This window comes from Calypte anna, chromosome 5A, assembly GCF_003957555.1.
Source record: "Calypte anna isolate BGI_N300 chromosome 5A, bCalAnn1_v1.p, whole genome shotgun sequence".
In the NCBI taxonomy this organism is placed as follows: domain Eukaryota; kingdom Metazoa; phylum Chordata; class Aves; order Apodiformes; family Trochilidae; genus Calypte; species Calypte anna.
Genome location: NC_044251.1, coordinates 22927796 through 22946281, shown reverse-complemented (window position 1 = coordinate 22946281; position 18486 = coordinate 22927796). Strand labels below are relative to the sequence as shown.

General features: G+C 38.6%; 1 protein-coding gene across 3 annotated transcripts in view; it reads left to right on the top strand.

Annotated features, from left to right (window-relative positions):
- DIO2 (iodothyronine deiodinase 2) overlaps positions 1 to 10727 on the top strand; it is a 72654-nt gene extending 61927 nt beyond the window's left edge. The window contains exon 2 of one of the 3 annotated variants that reach the window (XM_030451727.1): positions 5451 to 10727. In XM_030451727.1, the coding sequence (XP_030307587.1) occupies positions 5451 to 6068 (618 nt within the window). In that variant the 3' untranslated portion in view covers positions 6069 to 10727. The remainder of the gene's footprint in view (positions 1 to 5450) is intronic. The other 2 variants (XM_030451728.1, XM_008505174.2) reach the window with 2 other exon arrangements.
- Positions 10728 to 18486: the final 7759 nt, after the last annotated feature.

Genomic DNA, 18486 nt, shown 5'->3' with positions numbered 1-18486 from the left:
CAGGGTTTAGAACTAGACACTGTGTGTTATTAAAGATATTTTACTGGTTTTACAATGTTCAGCCTTAGCAGAATTGTTTTTATTGTCGTTTTCAAATTAAAACAGTTGTGAAAGAAGTGAGAAAAACAAAACAAAACCACAATTAAAACCTTTCCTGCAGTATTTGGAACAGAAAATCAATTTGATTTGGGCTTGCCATTGTTATTATTATTAAAATGTCATTATTACTAATATACTTGGCAGAATATGTACTAGACAGTATCTGAAAGAGGAACAGACAGCCCCATGGAGCTTATCATTCACACATTCAAGACAGACAAAAGGAATATGTTGACTTCTATTCTACATGGGGCCTCATCCTACACATTTCATTTTGAACTTCACTTCTTCCACACTACTCTTTGCAGTCTTCTGTTTTCACCTGTATGTGCAAAAAACTGCCTGAAAGAAGTGCTTGCCTTTTGGTCAAACCCTTGTGTAAATCCCCTTTGGCTGTGGTAGACACAGCAAATTAGCTAACAGGCACCACCCAAGGAAAAGGTTATACCTGGTTCCTGTTCTGTAGCTCTGCCAATAAATCCACCACTGTGTATCCACACAGCATTAGAGCTGAGTAAAAAAATAATTGGAAAAAACGACATCCTAATTAACTTCAGTTAAGTCAGATGCTCATGTAGGTGCTGACTAAAAGATTGGTGAAGGCCTCTGTCACCTGTAGGTAGAGCCCACAAGGGCAGCCTGTGGCCCAGAGGCTTCGCTGTTGTAGGCAATGCTCCCACCCTGAGAAAAACATAAACCCTTAAGAAGCTTGCTTTAGGCTCCCTGCTTGGAGGAACTATAATTATCCATTTTTTTTATAAGAGTGCATGGCAAAAGGCTCCTTTATTCTTTCCCTCTGACATGCATGCTTATTTGTGGGACTGGCAGTATTTAAATAAAGAGATCAACATTTGACTAGTTATTTTTATCTGGACTGTGCCCTTTTAATTTGTCCCTCGCTTCCCTCCCTCAGCTTCACACACCTGATCCTAAATAAAGACTCTGTCAGAACTTGAGTCAGTTCCACTCTGCTCTCCAATTTGAGTAATCAAGTCCCTTAAAGCTGCCACCTCCCTATGACAAAGGAAGAGCTCCCACTCTCATAAACTACTCCAGACAAGACCCTCCTGTAATTTTCATTTACTGCACAACTCTGGGTCATGTAAATAAAGAAAACAAAGGTAATATATTTTATAATAGTCCAGTGAGAGGCTGGTTATGATTTGGATGAAGCACTGAGAAATACTACCTTGTTCAGAAACTATACTTAGCTTAATGCAATCAAGTCAAATTAAAGCAGAGAATCTGAAAAGGAGCAAAAATCTCCAGGGATTCAGTTCATTACCAGTCACTGGTCTCCAGTTCCAAACACAGTGTGTCCATATTTAAATGGATAATATCACTGACTGCTAATTGTTTGGCAGCAGTTATTTTCTTTAGGGGGTTGACACAGCCTGATGAGTCTGCAAAACTGTTGTATTCCTGTGCACAGGATCCAGGAGTGTTATGATAAAGCTGATAAAAGCAAAATGACAAAAAACATAGGTAAATGAGGAGGTGATGTTTTGTCCATGGGGCTTTTCCTAGTCCTCGTGGAGAATGTACCACAATGTTAGCAATATGTGCTATTTCTAGCCCATAGTTTATGAATAGGGCTTTCTCTCCTGCTCCAAAGTCTCCGTCATTTTGGAGTCTGCATGCTAAAGCATCAGCAGCCTTTTTCCATTTCACTCTGTGTGCAGACTCAGAGAAGGAGATGCAGTACTGAGACTGTTGAGCAAACACAAAATTGACACAAAAGATGCATCAGTGCTGTGGTGTGGGGCTGGTGCTTGCTCTAGGTGATGGTTGGTCTTGCTCCCAGATTTGGTTCTCCTGCCTTGCGTGTCCCACGCAGGCTGTGTGGGAGGGGGTGCCAGTGCCTCTTTCCACCTTATTCAGAAGGTTGGCTCAAATGCCTGAGTATTCACGCACGTAAGTCCATGATTACAGAAGTACGGGATTGCATGTGAGGGGAGTTCTGCTAGTTCTATTTCTCAGAATTTATATTTTGCCTGCCTTTGTGTAGGATTTCAAAAGCGGTTTGGCTGAATACATGGGGGGTTTTGTTTGTTTTCTCATTGCATTGATTTTCTTTTCCAAGAGCTATTTTTTCTTTTAATAAATAACAACAAAGACGACAGCCAAGGCCTACAATGCAGATGATCAGCAAGGATGATATTGTCATCCTGTGTCAATCGGTTCCCGAGACTGGTGAAATAAAGAGTCCCTTTGGGAACATCAGCGCTTCATCAAGACCAATTAGTGGAGATGCTGCTGCTTATGTTTAAGCGTTAACGACTGGGCAGGGCTGCTTTTTGGAGTGCCTGACACTGGCATTGAACAAGGCACCGACCTAATTACTCCTCTACAAGAGCAGAAAATGCCTGGTGAATGCCTGCTTGGCAAGGATGTCTCATTAAGGGGTGAAAAACCAACCCAAGCACTCCCTAGAAAAAAAAAAGTAAAATTATAGGTAACCTGCGGCCATGAGACTTACTTCATGGCTGTGGGAAATGCAAGAGAAACTGCAATATGGTAACACAGGGCATGTTTATACTTGATTTTCTAATGCAACCTATGTTTTGGTCAGTAATGATTATGAGAGAATGTAAACTTGCATTGTTGGACATTGGTGAAATGCATTGCCACCCTCAGTATCAACATTAAACAGTACTTGGAGGGCATGCCTGCGTCTTATTTGTTCTATTCAGTGGAAGAATTTTTGTTAATCTGTTCCTTCAGGGTTTCCAAATTTGCCTAGGAAAGGAAGTGTTTGGTAGACCTGAGTAAAAAGCTGGCAACGAGGAGCTTACAATACGTAAGCCTCTCTTTCTGCTTAAATATGATCAAGAACCAGACTGTGGTTTCCCAGTTCAAGAGTGTTGGTTAGAGTATTTTACAGTCATAACAGTTTTGTTAAAATAAAACAAAAGTGTGAGGGGAAACAGCTGATCAGATGCTTCTTGTCTCCTGAGCAGCTCTGTTCATATCTGAGTTTCAGTTTTTTCTATTCTTTTTACCTTAATTTTTCTTCTCCCCAGAAGAGTGCCAGAAAATATCAGAAATTCAATTGTGATTTATCAGATTAATCGTGTTATTACTTCTTTTAAGTGTCTGGATTAGTACGCACTCCTAAATACTGAGATCCATTATTCATCTAGGGAGTGGGTGCAGCGCAGATATTTTCATGTCAGGCTTTGCCCAAAAGGTACATTTTGGTCAAGCTAGTTCTGAAAAAGCATTTGCTTAGTATGGCAAGAACAGTTAAGCTTTCTAGGTAAAGAGGCATCAACTATCTGTGCAGATTGTTTCTAGAGATGTGCCCTTCTGCAGTAGCTTCTCACAAAATGCTGAGTTGTTTTTCTGGTTTATGGATTGAGTGCTGCACTCTGCTTTACCTACCTTACTTTCCATGGCAGAGAGGAATGAGATGTTCAAGAGCTGCACATAAGAGTAGCTACTACCTGCTAAAATGTAGGTGGCACTTAAATGCTGCAAGATGTGTAATGCTATTTCTTAGATGCTAGTCTTGAGTCACTGAGGCTACCTCGCTCTGGATAGGTCCTTTCTTCTCAAAAACTGGGATGCAGCTTTTTTCCTTCATTGAGTTCAATGCACAGCCCAATCACACAGGCACGTTTTAAATGACAATATATTTACCTTTGGATCTATTGTGTGCAGCAGCAATTGCATCAGTTAAGTAACTATACATCTGTTAACTCACTGTCTTACTGTATCTGACTCACCAGGATACCCTATCCTGGAATGTAGAACAGAAGTTCACCAAAAATCAGTTAGTTCAGTTCAGCTTTTACTTAGTCATTCAGTGCTAAATTCTAATGACTAAAATTGGAGTGTAGCTTCAGAAATAAATAACATTTGGCCCTGTACTTTTCCTTCAAAGCAAGACTTCTGAACATAATCAGCTAGACAGAAGGCAGAAGTAGAAAGTCAGGGAATGAAATAGGATAATTGCCTTGTTGTAGTATAGTTTGATATTAAAGGCAGATACACAGGAATTACTGTGGCTGAACATATTAAAAGCTAATTGTCTTATGTAATAATATTTTGTGGTTGTGGTTCTATAGCAGTTATCAACTAAGTATCTTGGAGCCCTCTGCAGGCTCCACCTTATTCTGGCAGTTATTTCTGTGAGACACTTATATTCTGTCTTTTCTCTATAAACTGGGAAATGATCAGGCAAAATGACTTTTCCACAATTGCCCATTGAGTCTCAGATAGATCTGGGGTTAGAGTTGAAAACAATTAATTTTAACTTCATTCTACTTCAACCATCATATAAACTTTCCCCTTTTCCCGCTGTTTTTTCCCCCAGTCAGCTTCTGGAGAAACATTTCAGTAGAAGGAATTGTGTCACTCAACCACTGATGAAATTACTGCAAAGTGGTTAGAAAATTCTTCAGAGAGCACAGTCTCAGATGGTCCACTGTCAAAACAGAATGATATACGATGTGGGCACCTGCAGAGATCTCTCTTGTGTTTGGTACTCTTGAGCATTTTCATTCTTGAACTGCAGGATGGAAGAAAACATACTTTGGCAAGCGTGGAATCAAAATTGAGAGGCACTGCATGTATTGTGAAGATCAGAAATACAATGCAGAATGATTTTGGAGACCTGGACAAATGGCTTGAAATGTAGGATGCAGTTCAATGGGGCCAAGTGCAAAGCATCTAATTCAGGCTGGACTGATGAAGTACCCAAGTACATGAGAAGAACAAACTAGAAAGGCAGAAAAAGGGACATAGGCATTATATCTTCTCACTAGTTAACACTTAGTCAACAGTCTACTGTTTTTCCAGAAGAGTTATGTTTCATTAAAAAAGCAGACATCTGGAATTTATAAACAGATGTAGCCTGTTAGAGACATGAATTAGTTGTCTGGTTATTCTGAGAATTAGTAAAAGTTTTTGAAGTTTTGAACACTTCTCTTCAAGGAAGATGTGAACCAAGTGGAGAGAACTCAGGATGGCAGTGAAAAAAAAAAATCATGTATAGAAAATCTAGCTTGCAGAAGAAACGGGAGGTAGTCTGAAAGCAAATTAGAGTCTGCAAATACAGCATGGACAACTCTGTGTGTGCAGTGGGCAGAAGACAGATCTCAGATCACATTTTCTAACTGTAATGAAGTAGTATACTTCACTGTATTAGTGACAGGACCTCCACGTTTCCCTGCCCCATGAGTGGGGATGGCCTAGATAAACTTTCTGAAGCTGCTGTTTTTGATGATTTGCTATATCCACATGCTTGTGTCCATGCAGGTAGTTAGGTGACTGAAGAGAGTAGTCACAAGGATGCTGAACAAGCAAGTCCCACTAACTTGCTATGTTTTAATTTGTTTTGCTGTCAGGTCAAACTGGGAGGAGAAGCTCCAAACTCCAGTGTAATCCACATAGCCAAGGGCAGTGATGGGAGCAGTAGCAGCTGGAAGAATGTTGGTGGCAAGTGTGGAACCAAATGCCACCTTCTGGATTTTGCCAACTCAGAGCGGCCACTGGTGGTCAACTTCGGTTCGGCTACCTGACCACCGTTCACAAGCCAGCTGTCAGCCTTCAGCAAGATGGTGGAGGAGTTCTCTGGTGTGGCTGACTTTCTGTTGGTCTACATTGATGAGGCTCATCCTTCAGATGGCTGGGCTGCCCCTGGTATCTCTCCTTCTTCATTTGAAGTTAAGAAACACAGGAACCAGGAAGACCGATGTGCAGCTGCTCACCAGCTCCTAGAGCACTTTTCCTTGCCACCTCAGTGCCAGGTGGTGGCTGACTGCATGGACAACAATGCCAATGTGGCCTATGGGGTTTCATTTGAGCGAATATGCATTGTGCAGAGACAAAAAATTGCCTACCTTGGAGGCAAAGGCCCCTTTTTCTACAATCTGCAGGAGGTTCGGCTTTGGCTGGAACAAAACTTTAGCAAAAGATGAAATCCATTCTCTACAAAAGCTATGTTAACAGTTGTATCTCTTTAAGGTGATATAAAAGGGAAAAAAAAGAAAACATACGTTGGTTTGAATAAGGCTTTTCAGATGGTTGCAGGAGAACACATTTGATAACAAGGTCAAATGAACATTAACTACAAAACTAAAATAAACCAAAAAACTAATGCCACATAAATACTATTGTACGAAAAAAAACCAATCCCACTCCTGCACTCGCTACGCGACAGAAGAGGTGAAGTGACATCTGTGAAAAGGTGCTGTTGGCGAGCAGGAAGAGTGACAAGACGTGTCTCCCAAGCAACCCTGTCATGAAGTGTTGGCCCTGGGGTAAGCCAGAAGCATTGTTGCTTGGAAGGCAATCCATAGAAAGGCAATGCCTTGCCTTTGAACAGAAAAGCTGCTTTACCCTGCTGTGGCCAATGCAAGAGACCTGGGAGGAGCCAAGGGCTTGCAATTACTTCTCATAGAAATGCAGGGGAGTGCTGCAATTGCCCTGTCTCAAAAGAGATTTTATAATTCAGAGACTATAGGGACCACCATGCAATGCATCATGCAGGCAGACTGGCAGCTCAGATCAATATGAAACATTGCGTGCTGGTATTTGTATTCTCTACAGATGTCTCCGCACAGCATATGGACTCTGTAATTCCATCTGTATGTTTGTATCCACTATGCAGGCCTGTGCCTGCTGAGGAAGATGTTAAAATCTATGGAGTTGGACTGAACAGACAAAGGTGATCAAATAAGGCCATTAAAATTCGAAAACTATAAAACCTGGACTATTTGTAACAAAATAGCAAGAACCATGTAGATTTTGCATCATGAGATAAAACTCAGCTGATGCCAACCATCTCTTGGTTCTCAGAGCTGACAACACACATCTATCAATATTCTCTGGTTCTCTCCTCTGTTTCTTTACCTGCCTTGGTCTCTTTCTGTCTAGCTTAAAGATAATTTCACTTTTAGCTTCTTAAAAAAATAACTTATTCTCTTGTATTTTTATTTGAGATAATATCCTTACAGATGTATTTGAGGGATGGGGCAACTTATACACAACTTTACCTCATTGAAATGGAAACCTGTCCTTGTTATTTACCCTGTTAAATGTAGTCATACTTATTTTTGCTATCTCAGATACCTGCAACTAGTTTATAGCTGAGTTTGTTGGGATATTAGGTTGTTGGAAGCCTCATAACTGATTAGCTGCAGTTCTGCTCTCAGAAGAGGTAACAATCTGTTTGTTTCACTCACGTTCTCAAAATCCTTCCCAGAGAAACAGGGAGGACAAGGTGTGAATTAATGTGAATAAATTTAAAAGACGGCAGAATTTTCATATGAGTGGGTCTGATGAATCATTTATTATGTTTAAAGAGAGACTGTCAACTTAGAGTATATGTATAAATTTTTGGTATATCTTAAATTAAAATTATTTAATCAAGCATGATGAAAAGGCAAGTTTACAATGAGCTAACCCATCAGAGCTGATAGATGAAAACCCATAAGGAGACTGACTATCCAAGTTTTCTCTCAATATTGGCAGAAACAAGAAATAGATAAACAGGATAAGAGGCAAAGATCAAATTAGTACCTTTAATTTCTTATCCTGCTAATTGTCAGGAAGGTGATGTCTTAATAAAAACACAAGAAAGAATGGGAAAAACATATATAAATATTTTCATTTTCACAGTGTCCCCTTTCATACTGTGTATTTCTTCTCCCTTGGCCAACTCCCTTGGTCAACTTAGCCAATGTACAAGGCATTTGGAAATGTGTTTTCAAGCACCTTTCTGAAATAATAACAGTAATGTGAATGTTTTCTTCCATATCTGGGTTCATACTTCCCTTCCTTCTCACATCTTCCTCCCCACACTGTTAAATGTATACACACACACACGGTTTGGTAATATATATCAGAGAAGAGTGTGAAAAATGGTCATCATACCTTCTGATGAGCCCTGCTTCTCAGAATTCATGTGTCTGTGTGTATGTGTATCTATGTATGCCTTAATGTATGCTTATATATGTATATCACATATTTTTAATGTATGTATATACATATTCATTCACACAGAATCAGTGTCTAAACCAATACTAATAATTATTCTTTCCCCCCATTCGTTGATGTTACTGTATCTCATTGCTCAGTGTGGAAGATTGTTATACACATTCATGAGTAACTGGGACATAATATTCAATTTTTAAACCTAATAACAGAGAAACAGCAATGCAGCCAAACTACATGTTTTATTTAATCCAGTGTCCTACATATGACTGTATCAGATGCTTCAGGGGAAGGTGCAATAATTTCTTCTGGAATTTTCATCAGTTTCAGCCCTTATTATTTTTTGTCTTGTCTAATGTGATTGTTGATGTCTCATCATCCCTATGAGAAACTGATCTTGAGTTTTGAGATCTAACCATTTCTTTAGGTAAGAAATCCTAAAATAAAATAAAAAACCCCATCATGTTTAAGAGCAAAGGAAAACAAATAAACCTAGATTTCTTTCCCCAGGTTTAAATTGGCTGTTTTTCAATACCATTCTCCTCTCTTGCTCTTGTACATTAAAACTGTATAAACAGGAGCAATCCCGATTTTTCTTCTGTATGGCAATGATTTGATACAAAAATTTACATACCTTTTGTATGTTTCTTAAGCCAAACAATAATTCCCATTCTTATACAGCTCTGTATTCTTTGCCTGTCTCTGAATCACTTCTGGTTTTGCTACAGTGTCCTTTTACTCATCTGAGTAAAGCTGTAGATTTTACTCTGAGTGCAAATATGTATTGATATACTCAGCACAACATCTCTTCTTTATTATAGCCTATTGTTGAGTCATCTGAAACTCTATCAATCCATAGTAACTCCATAGCCTTTTTAAAACTTAAAATACTAAGGCTTTTATTTCTTTCTTCTTCTCCCCATGATACAGTTGAAGTCTGAACTGTTTATCCAGGAAATGCTAGCCAAATGTTTAGCACAGCTGTTGAAACATACCTTTAGCTCAGAAGAGTCTGAGTTAGTCATTCAGTTAGTTAATACCCCTTTGTATATCTAAAGTTACAGTTATTTTTAAAGTCTATTTTCTCCTTATGAATGTCCATTATTTTGTCTTGTTATTCCTAGATGCCTGTTCATCACATAGTGTAAAGGAATTATAAAATTGGCTCCTGTAAATGGGAAATCCGCAAGGATTTTCCACAAGAAGAAAAACACAATAGCTTAATTTCTTTCTTGGCAACAGGAATGCATTACCCTGCCTAAAGCTTAAAGATAGTTCAGTCTCAGTGATCATCAAGACAGAAATGCATTTTGCAAATCCTTGAATTTCCTCTGAAAATTTGTGGTCAGAAAGAAGGGCAAGTGTTGGACAGAGAAATGGACTTAGAGGAAAGAATCTCTTTTGTGAGTTATAAAAATGCAAGCTCTTAATTTCTATTTTTATCTTTTTGTTGACAGAATTAAAACATTTTATAGAAAAAGTTATAAATTAAACTTCAGACACATATGTAGAAGTGGACATACGTCAGATGTCTAAAATTATTGTCACAGTGGGTTGTTTTGAGTCCAGGAATAAATTTTGCTACTGTGCTAGCATTATACTTCACAATTAGGTTCTGCTGTGAGGTTGGATTTGGTTTTGTCACTTATTACTGTTTGAAGGCTCTAGACCATGTTATTTGAGGTGCTTCAGTGTGACATACATATTTTGGAATAGGTCACAAAATAGGTGCCTGAAAGTATTCTGGAAGGCTACTGTATATAATAGAGACCTCAGTGCTGTGTCTCAACATTAGTATGGGAAACTTCCAGTACTTTTTCATTTTCGACAAGGCAAAAAGCTAATCTAGGCTATAATTCTACATTGTTCTGTGCTTAGCATACTTATATAGCGCTGTACAAAACTAATGTAAAACATTTTGTACAGGTGAAAATAATAGCATTTTGCTCTTAGTTGTGTAGACAATGACATAAATTTAAGGCAGCAGGAAAGCGTGTCCTGTCTATTAAAAAGAAAGGAAGAAATATGTTAAAAAAAGATATTGTTGAACAACTGTCTGAACATTTTGGCGAAAAGTAATTAATTTTTATGAAGGTGATCTTGATGGGGAAACCCACAAAACTTCTCAAAAAGGTATCAGTACTATGTGTGTGGGGGGAGGGAGGTCATGTTTCTGTATGTGTGCAAGTGGCTTTTCTGTGATGTGGAGTGTAGGTTTAAGAGTTTTTTAAGACTCTCATTCAGTACTATAACCAAAGCAATAAAAGGTATCAGGTAGGGAATATTGGCCAGTTTTGTTCAACTCTACACCATGTCTGTGCCAGATCTGTATTCAGTGACCTTTGAGCCCAATTTGGAGGTTTCAGAGAAGAGAGACTGGGGTGAAACAACGAAGGCTTGTGTGCTTATGAAGATCGCTAACAAAAGAGTAATTAACTCAGTTGGCGTTCAGATGCCCTCACACTGGCATTCCTCTGTGCACCTTAGTGTTTCTGGTTTTGAAAACAGGGTCTCTTTGGGACTGTTGATAAGATTGTTGTGGTGTAGATGCCTGTGTGTACTGACTATGTGTGTGTCATTGTTTAAATGTCAAAAATACACTTTGTAGGAGAGCCAGCAAAATTTTCTTACAATATGGTGCTCCATGAATGTGCTTTCTAGATTTGTTTTTCTTGTATTATAATAAACAATAAAGGAAAATATACCTCTTCTGTGTCTTTTTATTCTAAAATGGGGTTTTATTCACAGTGGAATCTTGACGTAAGGCGAAGGAAACTTAAAACTGTTTTTAATACACTAGCCTACTCCACTCTAACTAGATCTTACTCAATCTGAGCAAAGCCCTTTATAAATGGTGGAACTAGTATAGTATCTCACTACTCCTCAACTTTTGAGAAAGATAGAGAAGAGGGAAACTAGGAGCTACAAGGACAGCAGTTGAGCCACCACAGAATTCCATCGTTTTAAAAAATATGGATGTGTTTGAAGAAAGCATGCTCAGCTGTATGTAGCATGTGAAACTTGGACAAATTGGCTGTGAATGTATCAGTTACACATCTAGCTCCTGTCTCAATTAACACACAAAAAGCAAAAGGTGAAAAATTAAATCAAAGTTATGGCTGAAATGAAAGCTGTTACGAGAAAGAAAAAATAAAATGGGAGAACGTCTGGCAAGTTCCCCAGCAAACTCTCTTTGTGGTTTAGTTGTATTTTAGAAATATCCTCTTCTTTCTCTTGTTTTGTTACAGTAAGTTTTATTGGACCCTGCATCTGAAAAGTGCTTGTGAATATAGGTAAGAAAGAACAAAAACAATTAAAAAAAAATCACCAAAAAGATTGCCATGGAAAAGGCTATATCTAAGTTAAAAAGTTATGGAACAGATCATCTTGAAGAATGTCTGGAAAGCTGCTCTGAGGGAAAAGGAGCTGAGGGTTAGTCAGCAGTGTGCCCAGGTGGCCAAGAAAGCCAACAGCATCATGGCTAGTATCAGAAATTGTGTGGCCAGCAGGACTAGGGAAATGATCTTTCCCCCTGTACTTTGCACTCATGAGAACACACCTCAAATACTTTGCTCAGTTTTGGGCCCCTCACTACATTGAGGTTCTGGAGCATGTCAAAAGAAAAACAACAAAGCTGGTGCAGGGTCTAGAGCACGTCTTAATGTGGAGCAGCTGGGGGAACTGAGATTATTGAGCCTGGAGAACAGGAGGCTGAGAGGAGATCTTACCACTCTCTACAGCTATCTAAAAGGTTGTAGTGAGCTGGCTGTTGGTTTCCTCCCTAGTAACAAGCAACAGGAGAAGAGGAAATGGCTTCAAGTTGTGTCAGGTAAGGTTTAGATTGGGTATTAGGAAGTTTCTTCTGAAAGGGTTATTGGGCACTGGAACAGGCTGTCCAGGGAAGTGGTGGAGTCACCATCCCTGGAGGTATTTAAAACACACGTGGATGTGGTACTTAGGACATAGAATCATAGAATAGTTTGCATTTGAAGGGACCTTAAAGATCATCTAGTTCCAACCCTCCTGCCATGGGCAGGAACCCCTCCCACATGATTTAGTGTTGGACCTGGCAGTGTGCTTTGTTAATGGTGAGACTTAATGATCCTAAAGGCCTTTTCCAACCAAAATGATTTTATGATTCTAAGTGTCCCAAGCAGAAATGTTCATTACCCTATGCTGGACAGGCCTTTGGAACAACCAAAGAAGTAACTCTCTGTAGATTATCCAGTTTATGTTAAAAAAATAATCCTTAGAAGTACTGAAAGGAGACTTTTGAGTTGTGTGAATAATCTTGTAACAGGGCTGTTAGTGATTATGACCTTTATATCATTTATTGCTATAAGGAGCTACTCAGTATTCTGGAAGAAATAAAAACACCTTTCAGGACTTGCTGCTTTTTCACAGCTGTATAAATCAGGTGAAGGCAGATGTGATGAAATAACAGTTTCATTAGAAAACAGGATAATAAATAAATAACTTGTTACCAAAAATGAGACTCTAGCTACTCCCAAATATTTATTTGTAAGGGTGTTTTTTTCTGTCATGGATGATGTCCATGCTAGAAGGGAAAAAAATTTAGAAAATGGATTATTTATAGAGCAGTAACTCAGGAGGATTGAATACTACCTGAGATCTTACTTTTTGACAAAAGATGAGAATTCCTGGGGCATGATAAAGCTCTCCTAAAAATAAACTTCAAACTAAACACCTACATATTGGTTAAATTCTTTGATCACAGACAAATCAATCTCAGCTAAAGTAAATATTACTTCCATGGTTTGCTGCATTACTTGACTCACTTTATATACCTATGTCCTTTCAACGCAGGTGTTAATGATATCCACCAGTTTAAATGCCCCTGACAGAGCGAATATAAAGTGGTAAGCCTTTGAGTGAGCATACTGTTCAAATCCTTAAGACCTCAAAGATTTATAAGCCTCACCGTGTTACTTCACAAGGAATATCCATTTTAAGTCATTTAGTTGAAATACTCTTTGTAAATTAATATTTCCAGATTGTCATATTTATATTTGTGTTACCCCCTATAAAAACTACTGTGACTTAGCTATTGGTGAAGTGAGCAGGTAATAGGCGGGAAAGTTTTCTCCAAAGCTTTATCTTCTTTAGGAATTAATCTGGAGGCCCCAACACAAGAAAGGCAGGGAGCTGTTGGAGTCAGTCCAGAGGAGGGCTGTGGAGATGATCAGAGGGCTGGAAACCTCTCCTATGAAGACAGGCTGACAAAGTTGGGGTTGTTCAGCCTGGAGAAGAGGAAGACCTTAGAGCAGCCTTGCAGTACCTGAAGGGGGCCTGCAGAAAAGCTGGGGAGGGATTTTTTAATAGGAACATGTATTGATAGCTCAATTGATAACATCTTTAAACCGGAAGAGAGTAGATTTAGATTAGATATTAGGAAGAAATTCTTCACTGTGAAAATGGTGAGAGACTGAAACAGGTTTCTCAGAGAAGCTGCTGGTGCACCCTTCCTGGCAGTGTTGAAGGCAAGATTAGATGGGGCTTTGATCAACCTGATCTAGTGGAAGGTGTTCCTGCCTGTGGCAGGGGGTTTGGAAGTAGATAAACTTTAAGGTTCCTTCCAAACCAAGCCATTGTATAATGTTTTAACCTTGTTCTTTTTCCCTTACATGCTTCCTGCAGCTGATTTCCCATTTCTTGTTCATTCCAACCTATAATGCCCTCAGTGATGATTCCCCTATCTCAACTTTGGTTTTGTGGAGTTTCCTTAAGGTTACAGCTTAGGTCAGGACTTCATTTCAAGTATGACTATATTTAAAAAAATGTCAGTTGTCAGAAGGTCAAGTAAGACATGAGAATACATCATTTTGTTATCTTTATTTGTTTTCTCAGTGCATAAAGAAGTATTTAGCTTCCTGTAGACTGGGAGCAGACATACAGGTTGTAATTGCAGCCTTGTTAGCCAGAGTTCATATCTCCCCATATCTGTCAGCAGTTTGTAAAAACTCACAAAGCCAACACTTCTGCTTCTCCAGGATGAAGATCTGAGCACTCAGATTGTCATACACTTAGACCTGTCCCGGTGTCTTACAAGGCAAATCTTTCTGAGGTTTGCTCAGAGAATCACAGGAAATTAGACCACTCCTTACAAACCAGAAGTGGTTGGACAATGCTTGTAAATGAAAAGCACTCAACTCGTGAAGAAAGGAAGTCTTGTAGCTGATGGTGTTATGGAAGGAGCAGCAGATTTTTACTAGCTGCAGAAGTTCCCTCTAAGTGACCCTTGTAAATATTCACAGGTGAACCAAATGGCAGTGCAGGGACTTCAGGATTTTGCAGTGCTAAAAACTGTCATCAGCAGTTCACCTAAGTACTGAATACATCTAGTGGAAAGTAGCACAACGTTGCCACCTGTGTTTCCAGGGCACTTCAAAGTACTTCAAAACCAGAAGTACATTCTCTGTTGTAGACTAATTTGAAAACGGCGATGCTGGATGCATTGACTGAAAGTGCAGATGAATATCATAGCTATTCTCTCAGGATATTTCTCTTGCCTGTCTGTCACCAGCACCTGTGTACCTGAGTATAACATTGCTTCTCTGTTGCCTGGTGTCATGGTTTTAAACAAGAACTGGGTGACAGGTGCTCTCTGTTACCCCCCAGTGCCCTCCCGGGGGAAAATAATGGAGAAATAAGGAAGAGAAAGTTCAAGGCTGGAAAAAAATCTAGCATAGACTTCATGAGATAATAAGTAATAGTAATAAAGAAATGGTGAATTATATACACTATGTAAAGATATTCAAATATATAAATGAATATGCAAATATAACCCCCATAATCCTCAGATGGTAGTCACATCCCAATAGGAAAAGACACAAAGGAGACTCAGCAGCAGAGTTGGGTGCCTGAGTCCAGGGTCCTGCAGGGTGACAGTCCACGAAAACCTTGGAGCAGTCAATTCTGTCCTACTCTAAGAGACAATGGAAGGTAGGCTGTCTCAGCCCATGATGTTCTACTCCATCAAGAAAACAGGATATGGGAACGTTAGAAGCAGGAGAGATGCCAAACAAGCAAACTCCAATCCTACCAGCATGCCAGCCAGAGGAGGGATCTTGGAGGAGTCATTTTAGACTGAGCACCGTGGGCAGGAGCACTGTGGTTGGTGGCTTTGGGTGCCCTGACCCACCTTCCCTTCCCCATAGGCACAGATGCTCCCCCCAGTGTTACTGCCACAGCCACAGCCTGGCAGCATCTGGGGGGTCTCAGGTCAGTATGACCATAGGCCATATTTATCCTGGTCCTCTCAAACCAGAAAATTCAACACCAATGCAAACTGTCCAGCATCACAACTAGTTCCTCTTGAGCAAAATGCAATAAATTCTTAATTTATACTGTGTGACACTGGTGCTGAGCTGACTTGATGTTTGGGTCAACCTGTTTATTATTGGGAGAGATATTTCTTAGACAATGAGAACAAGTTTTTTCCAGCACTGTTTTCAGTGCTGGAAGTGTTCTACTGTTTCAACAGTCCTTGAGGCTGGAAGAGAAATTTCAACAGACCTTTTCTGTTCCAGAGGGACATACTTTTATAACATTAATTGCAAGAGTTTCGTCATTAAATGCTTAGGTATGTATGAAAATCGTGCAGCTTCCATTTGTATGTATTTAGATCACAAATTTGTACCTTCCATGGGCCTTTCAGTACCTGAAACATAATTTTATAGGACACACCTAATATTTTCAGGTTTAAAAAAATGTGGAACTGTGACAAAGTCAGGAGATATTAACTTTCATTCTGTGAAGGCTGGTAGGAGTTGTTTCTAGGAGTTGTAGAGAGAAGCAGAAAAAATAGTCACTGTAAGGACTGTATCATGATACATGTCAACATGAAGCCAAAGGAAGATTTTAGGGGGACATAACAATCCTTCATGACTCCTAAAGCCCTCCTTAACTCTCATTGCTCCTGTTATGGAAGCAAATCACCACTCCTTGAGAAGAGGCACTCTGGAGTAGCCCAGTGGTGCTGTGAGGTCTTTTTGCTTTAAAGGACAGAATTTCCCCTGAACTGACCACTTCAGAGCAACAAGAGAACAGAAAGAAAAAAAACCCATGAGAACTAGGTAAGTTTCCATTCCCAAACTAGCTGTGTGGGAGGAAGATTTTCCAGTTGCATTTATGCTGTTTTAATAAATTTCATGTTTTCTCCTGCTACAGAAACAAAAGGGCTGCTTCAGTGATTTACACATTTGCAGTGCTGGAGAAGCCTAGACCAGTTGAATCATTTTAACTTTCCCCCTCCACTTTGTTTGAGGTCAGGTAAATAGATACAATAAGTCATTACTGAGATCACTGCAGGCTGGATCATCACCCAGAATACCATCTGCCAGTATCTTGACAAGCTTCCTTCTTTTAAAAAGCCAATAGATTACATCTGATGTTTATTTATGAACAGCAGATAAATCAGTTCTCTTGACAGAAAAATAGTAACTATTTTTGCCTTGTATCTACTACCATATGTTGTCACTCATAATATATGTAATCATTAGTGATATTTATTTAAATATATCTTAAATCTGTTTGTCTTGTCAATAGAAGAAAACAACATGGCGTCACTTAATAGGGCTTTGAGTTTACTGGAAGCTTTTTTTATTGACATACAATAAATAAGCCCATTTTAAAACATATACATGTTATTAGAATGTAGCATGCAGGCAGATTTACTTCTGAGATCTAGAACACAAGAACAGTTATGTAAAGCTGGTGATACTTGAATTTGGAAGTGCAATTAAGAACCAAATAATTAGGTTGTTCTTGGTTTTTTTTAAATCCTTTTCATAAAGGAGTACCAAACATACTGTTTGAAAGGGTTTTGTGTGCTTTTGTTGGAATTACTAATTTGAGCATAGTGGGCCACTAAAATATGGGATATTCCTTGTCAAGTGTGTATATTTAGACTGCATAATTTTCAGTCTTAACAGTGAAAGAAAACAATGCTAAGTTTCAAACTTAAAGACTGCTTTATATCACCCTTATTTTTGTTTTCTTATCTTAGTATGTTAAAAATGCTATTGAGTGTCCTGAGGATAACTCTACTGGAAATTCAATCACAGTTCATATAAGATCATGCTGTTCATTTTGCTTTCTAAATCCTGGCAGCCTGAACCAGAGATGTTTATGAGTCACCACAGAATGCAACAATCAGTGACTCTTTCAGGGCATTATGTAAATTAACAAATAAGTCCATCATATGATGAACATTTCTTAAAGATTTCTAAGCTTAAAAAAATTAAATGTGGTTAACCTAAATACAACTGATATAATAGAACTTCACAGTTCATACTTTCCATTATTCATCACTCTATTACTATTTCAGAATGATGAATTCAACAAACACTGCTATTTCAGAATGTGGTAAAGAGATACATCCACACAGAGACACACAGACATGTCTCATTTTCCCATGGAAAAAAAAGCAACAAAAAGAAGGGAAGAAAGAAAGAAAGAAAGAAAGAAAGAAAGAAAAGAAAGAAGAAAGAAAGAAAAGAAGAAAGAAAGAAAGAAAGAAAGAAAGAAAGAAAAGAAAGAAAGAAAGAAAGAAAGAAAGAAAGAAAGAAAGAAAGAAAGAAAGAAAGAAAGAAAGAAAGAAGAAAGAAAGAAAAGAAAGAAAGAAAGAAAGAAAGAAAGAAAGAAAGAAAAGAAAGAAAGAAAGAAAGAAAGAAAGAAAGAAAGAAAGAAAGAAAGAAGAAAGAAAGAAAGAAGAAAGAAAGAAGAAAGAAAAGAAAAGAAAGAAAGAAGAAAGAAAGAAAGAAAGAAAGAAAGAAAGAAAGAAAGAAAGAAAGAAAGAAAGAAAGAAAGAAAGAAAGAAAGAAAGAAAGAAGAAAGAAAGAAAGAAAGAAAGAAAGAAAGAAAGAAGAAAGAAAGAAAGAAAGAAAGAAAGAAAGAAAGAAAGAAAAACCCCAACCAAAGAAAAAACCATGATCACACTTAAACAAAAGAAGATGGTCATACCACCAAGCATGACTGGAATTTTTCACCTGGTGTGTTTCACGTAAAAGCTCAGGAAAAGTAATTCTCATTTGAGCTGTTGAAAACTTGCAGATGAGCATTCTTCTGAGGAAAACAACTACATAACACAAACTGACAGTGTGTGCTACAGGCTAGGACTTTATCAGTTTTAGTTATGAAGATGAAAGCCTGGATGAACATGGAGGATGACTTATTTAGGCCAGAGGCCAGGCCATATTAAAGGAATACTGCTGGAAAATATGTGCCATTTAGTGTACCCTGAGAAGGATTCAAGGTGGGAATCTAGAAGCAATGTTTGCAGTGGTTTACAGTAGCCCTATGGCCCAACAAGGCCTTGGATCTTTCTCAGTACCTTGAAGGAGATCCTCAGTGATGGGGTTTTTCTTTTTCTTTTTTGCTTGTTTCTTCATATTCTGTCAACATTTTCATTTCTGACAGTTTAAG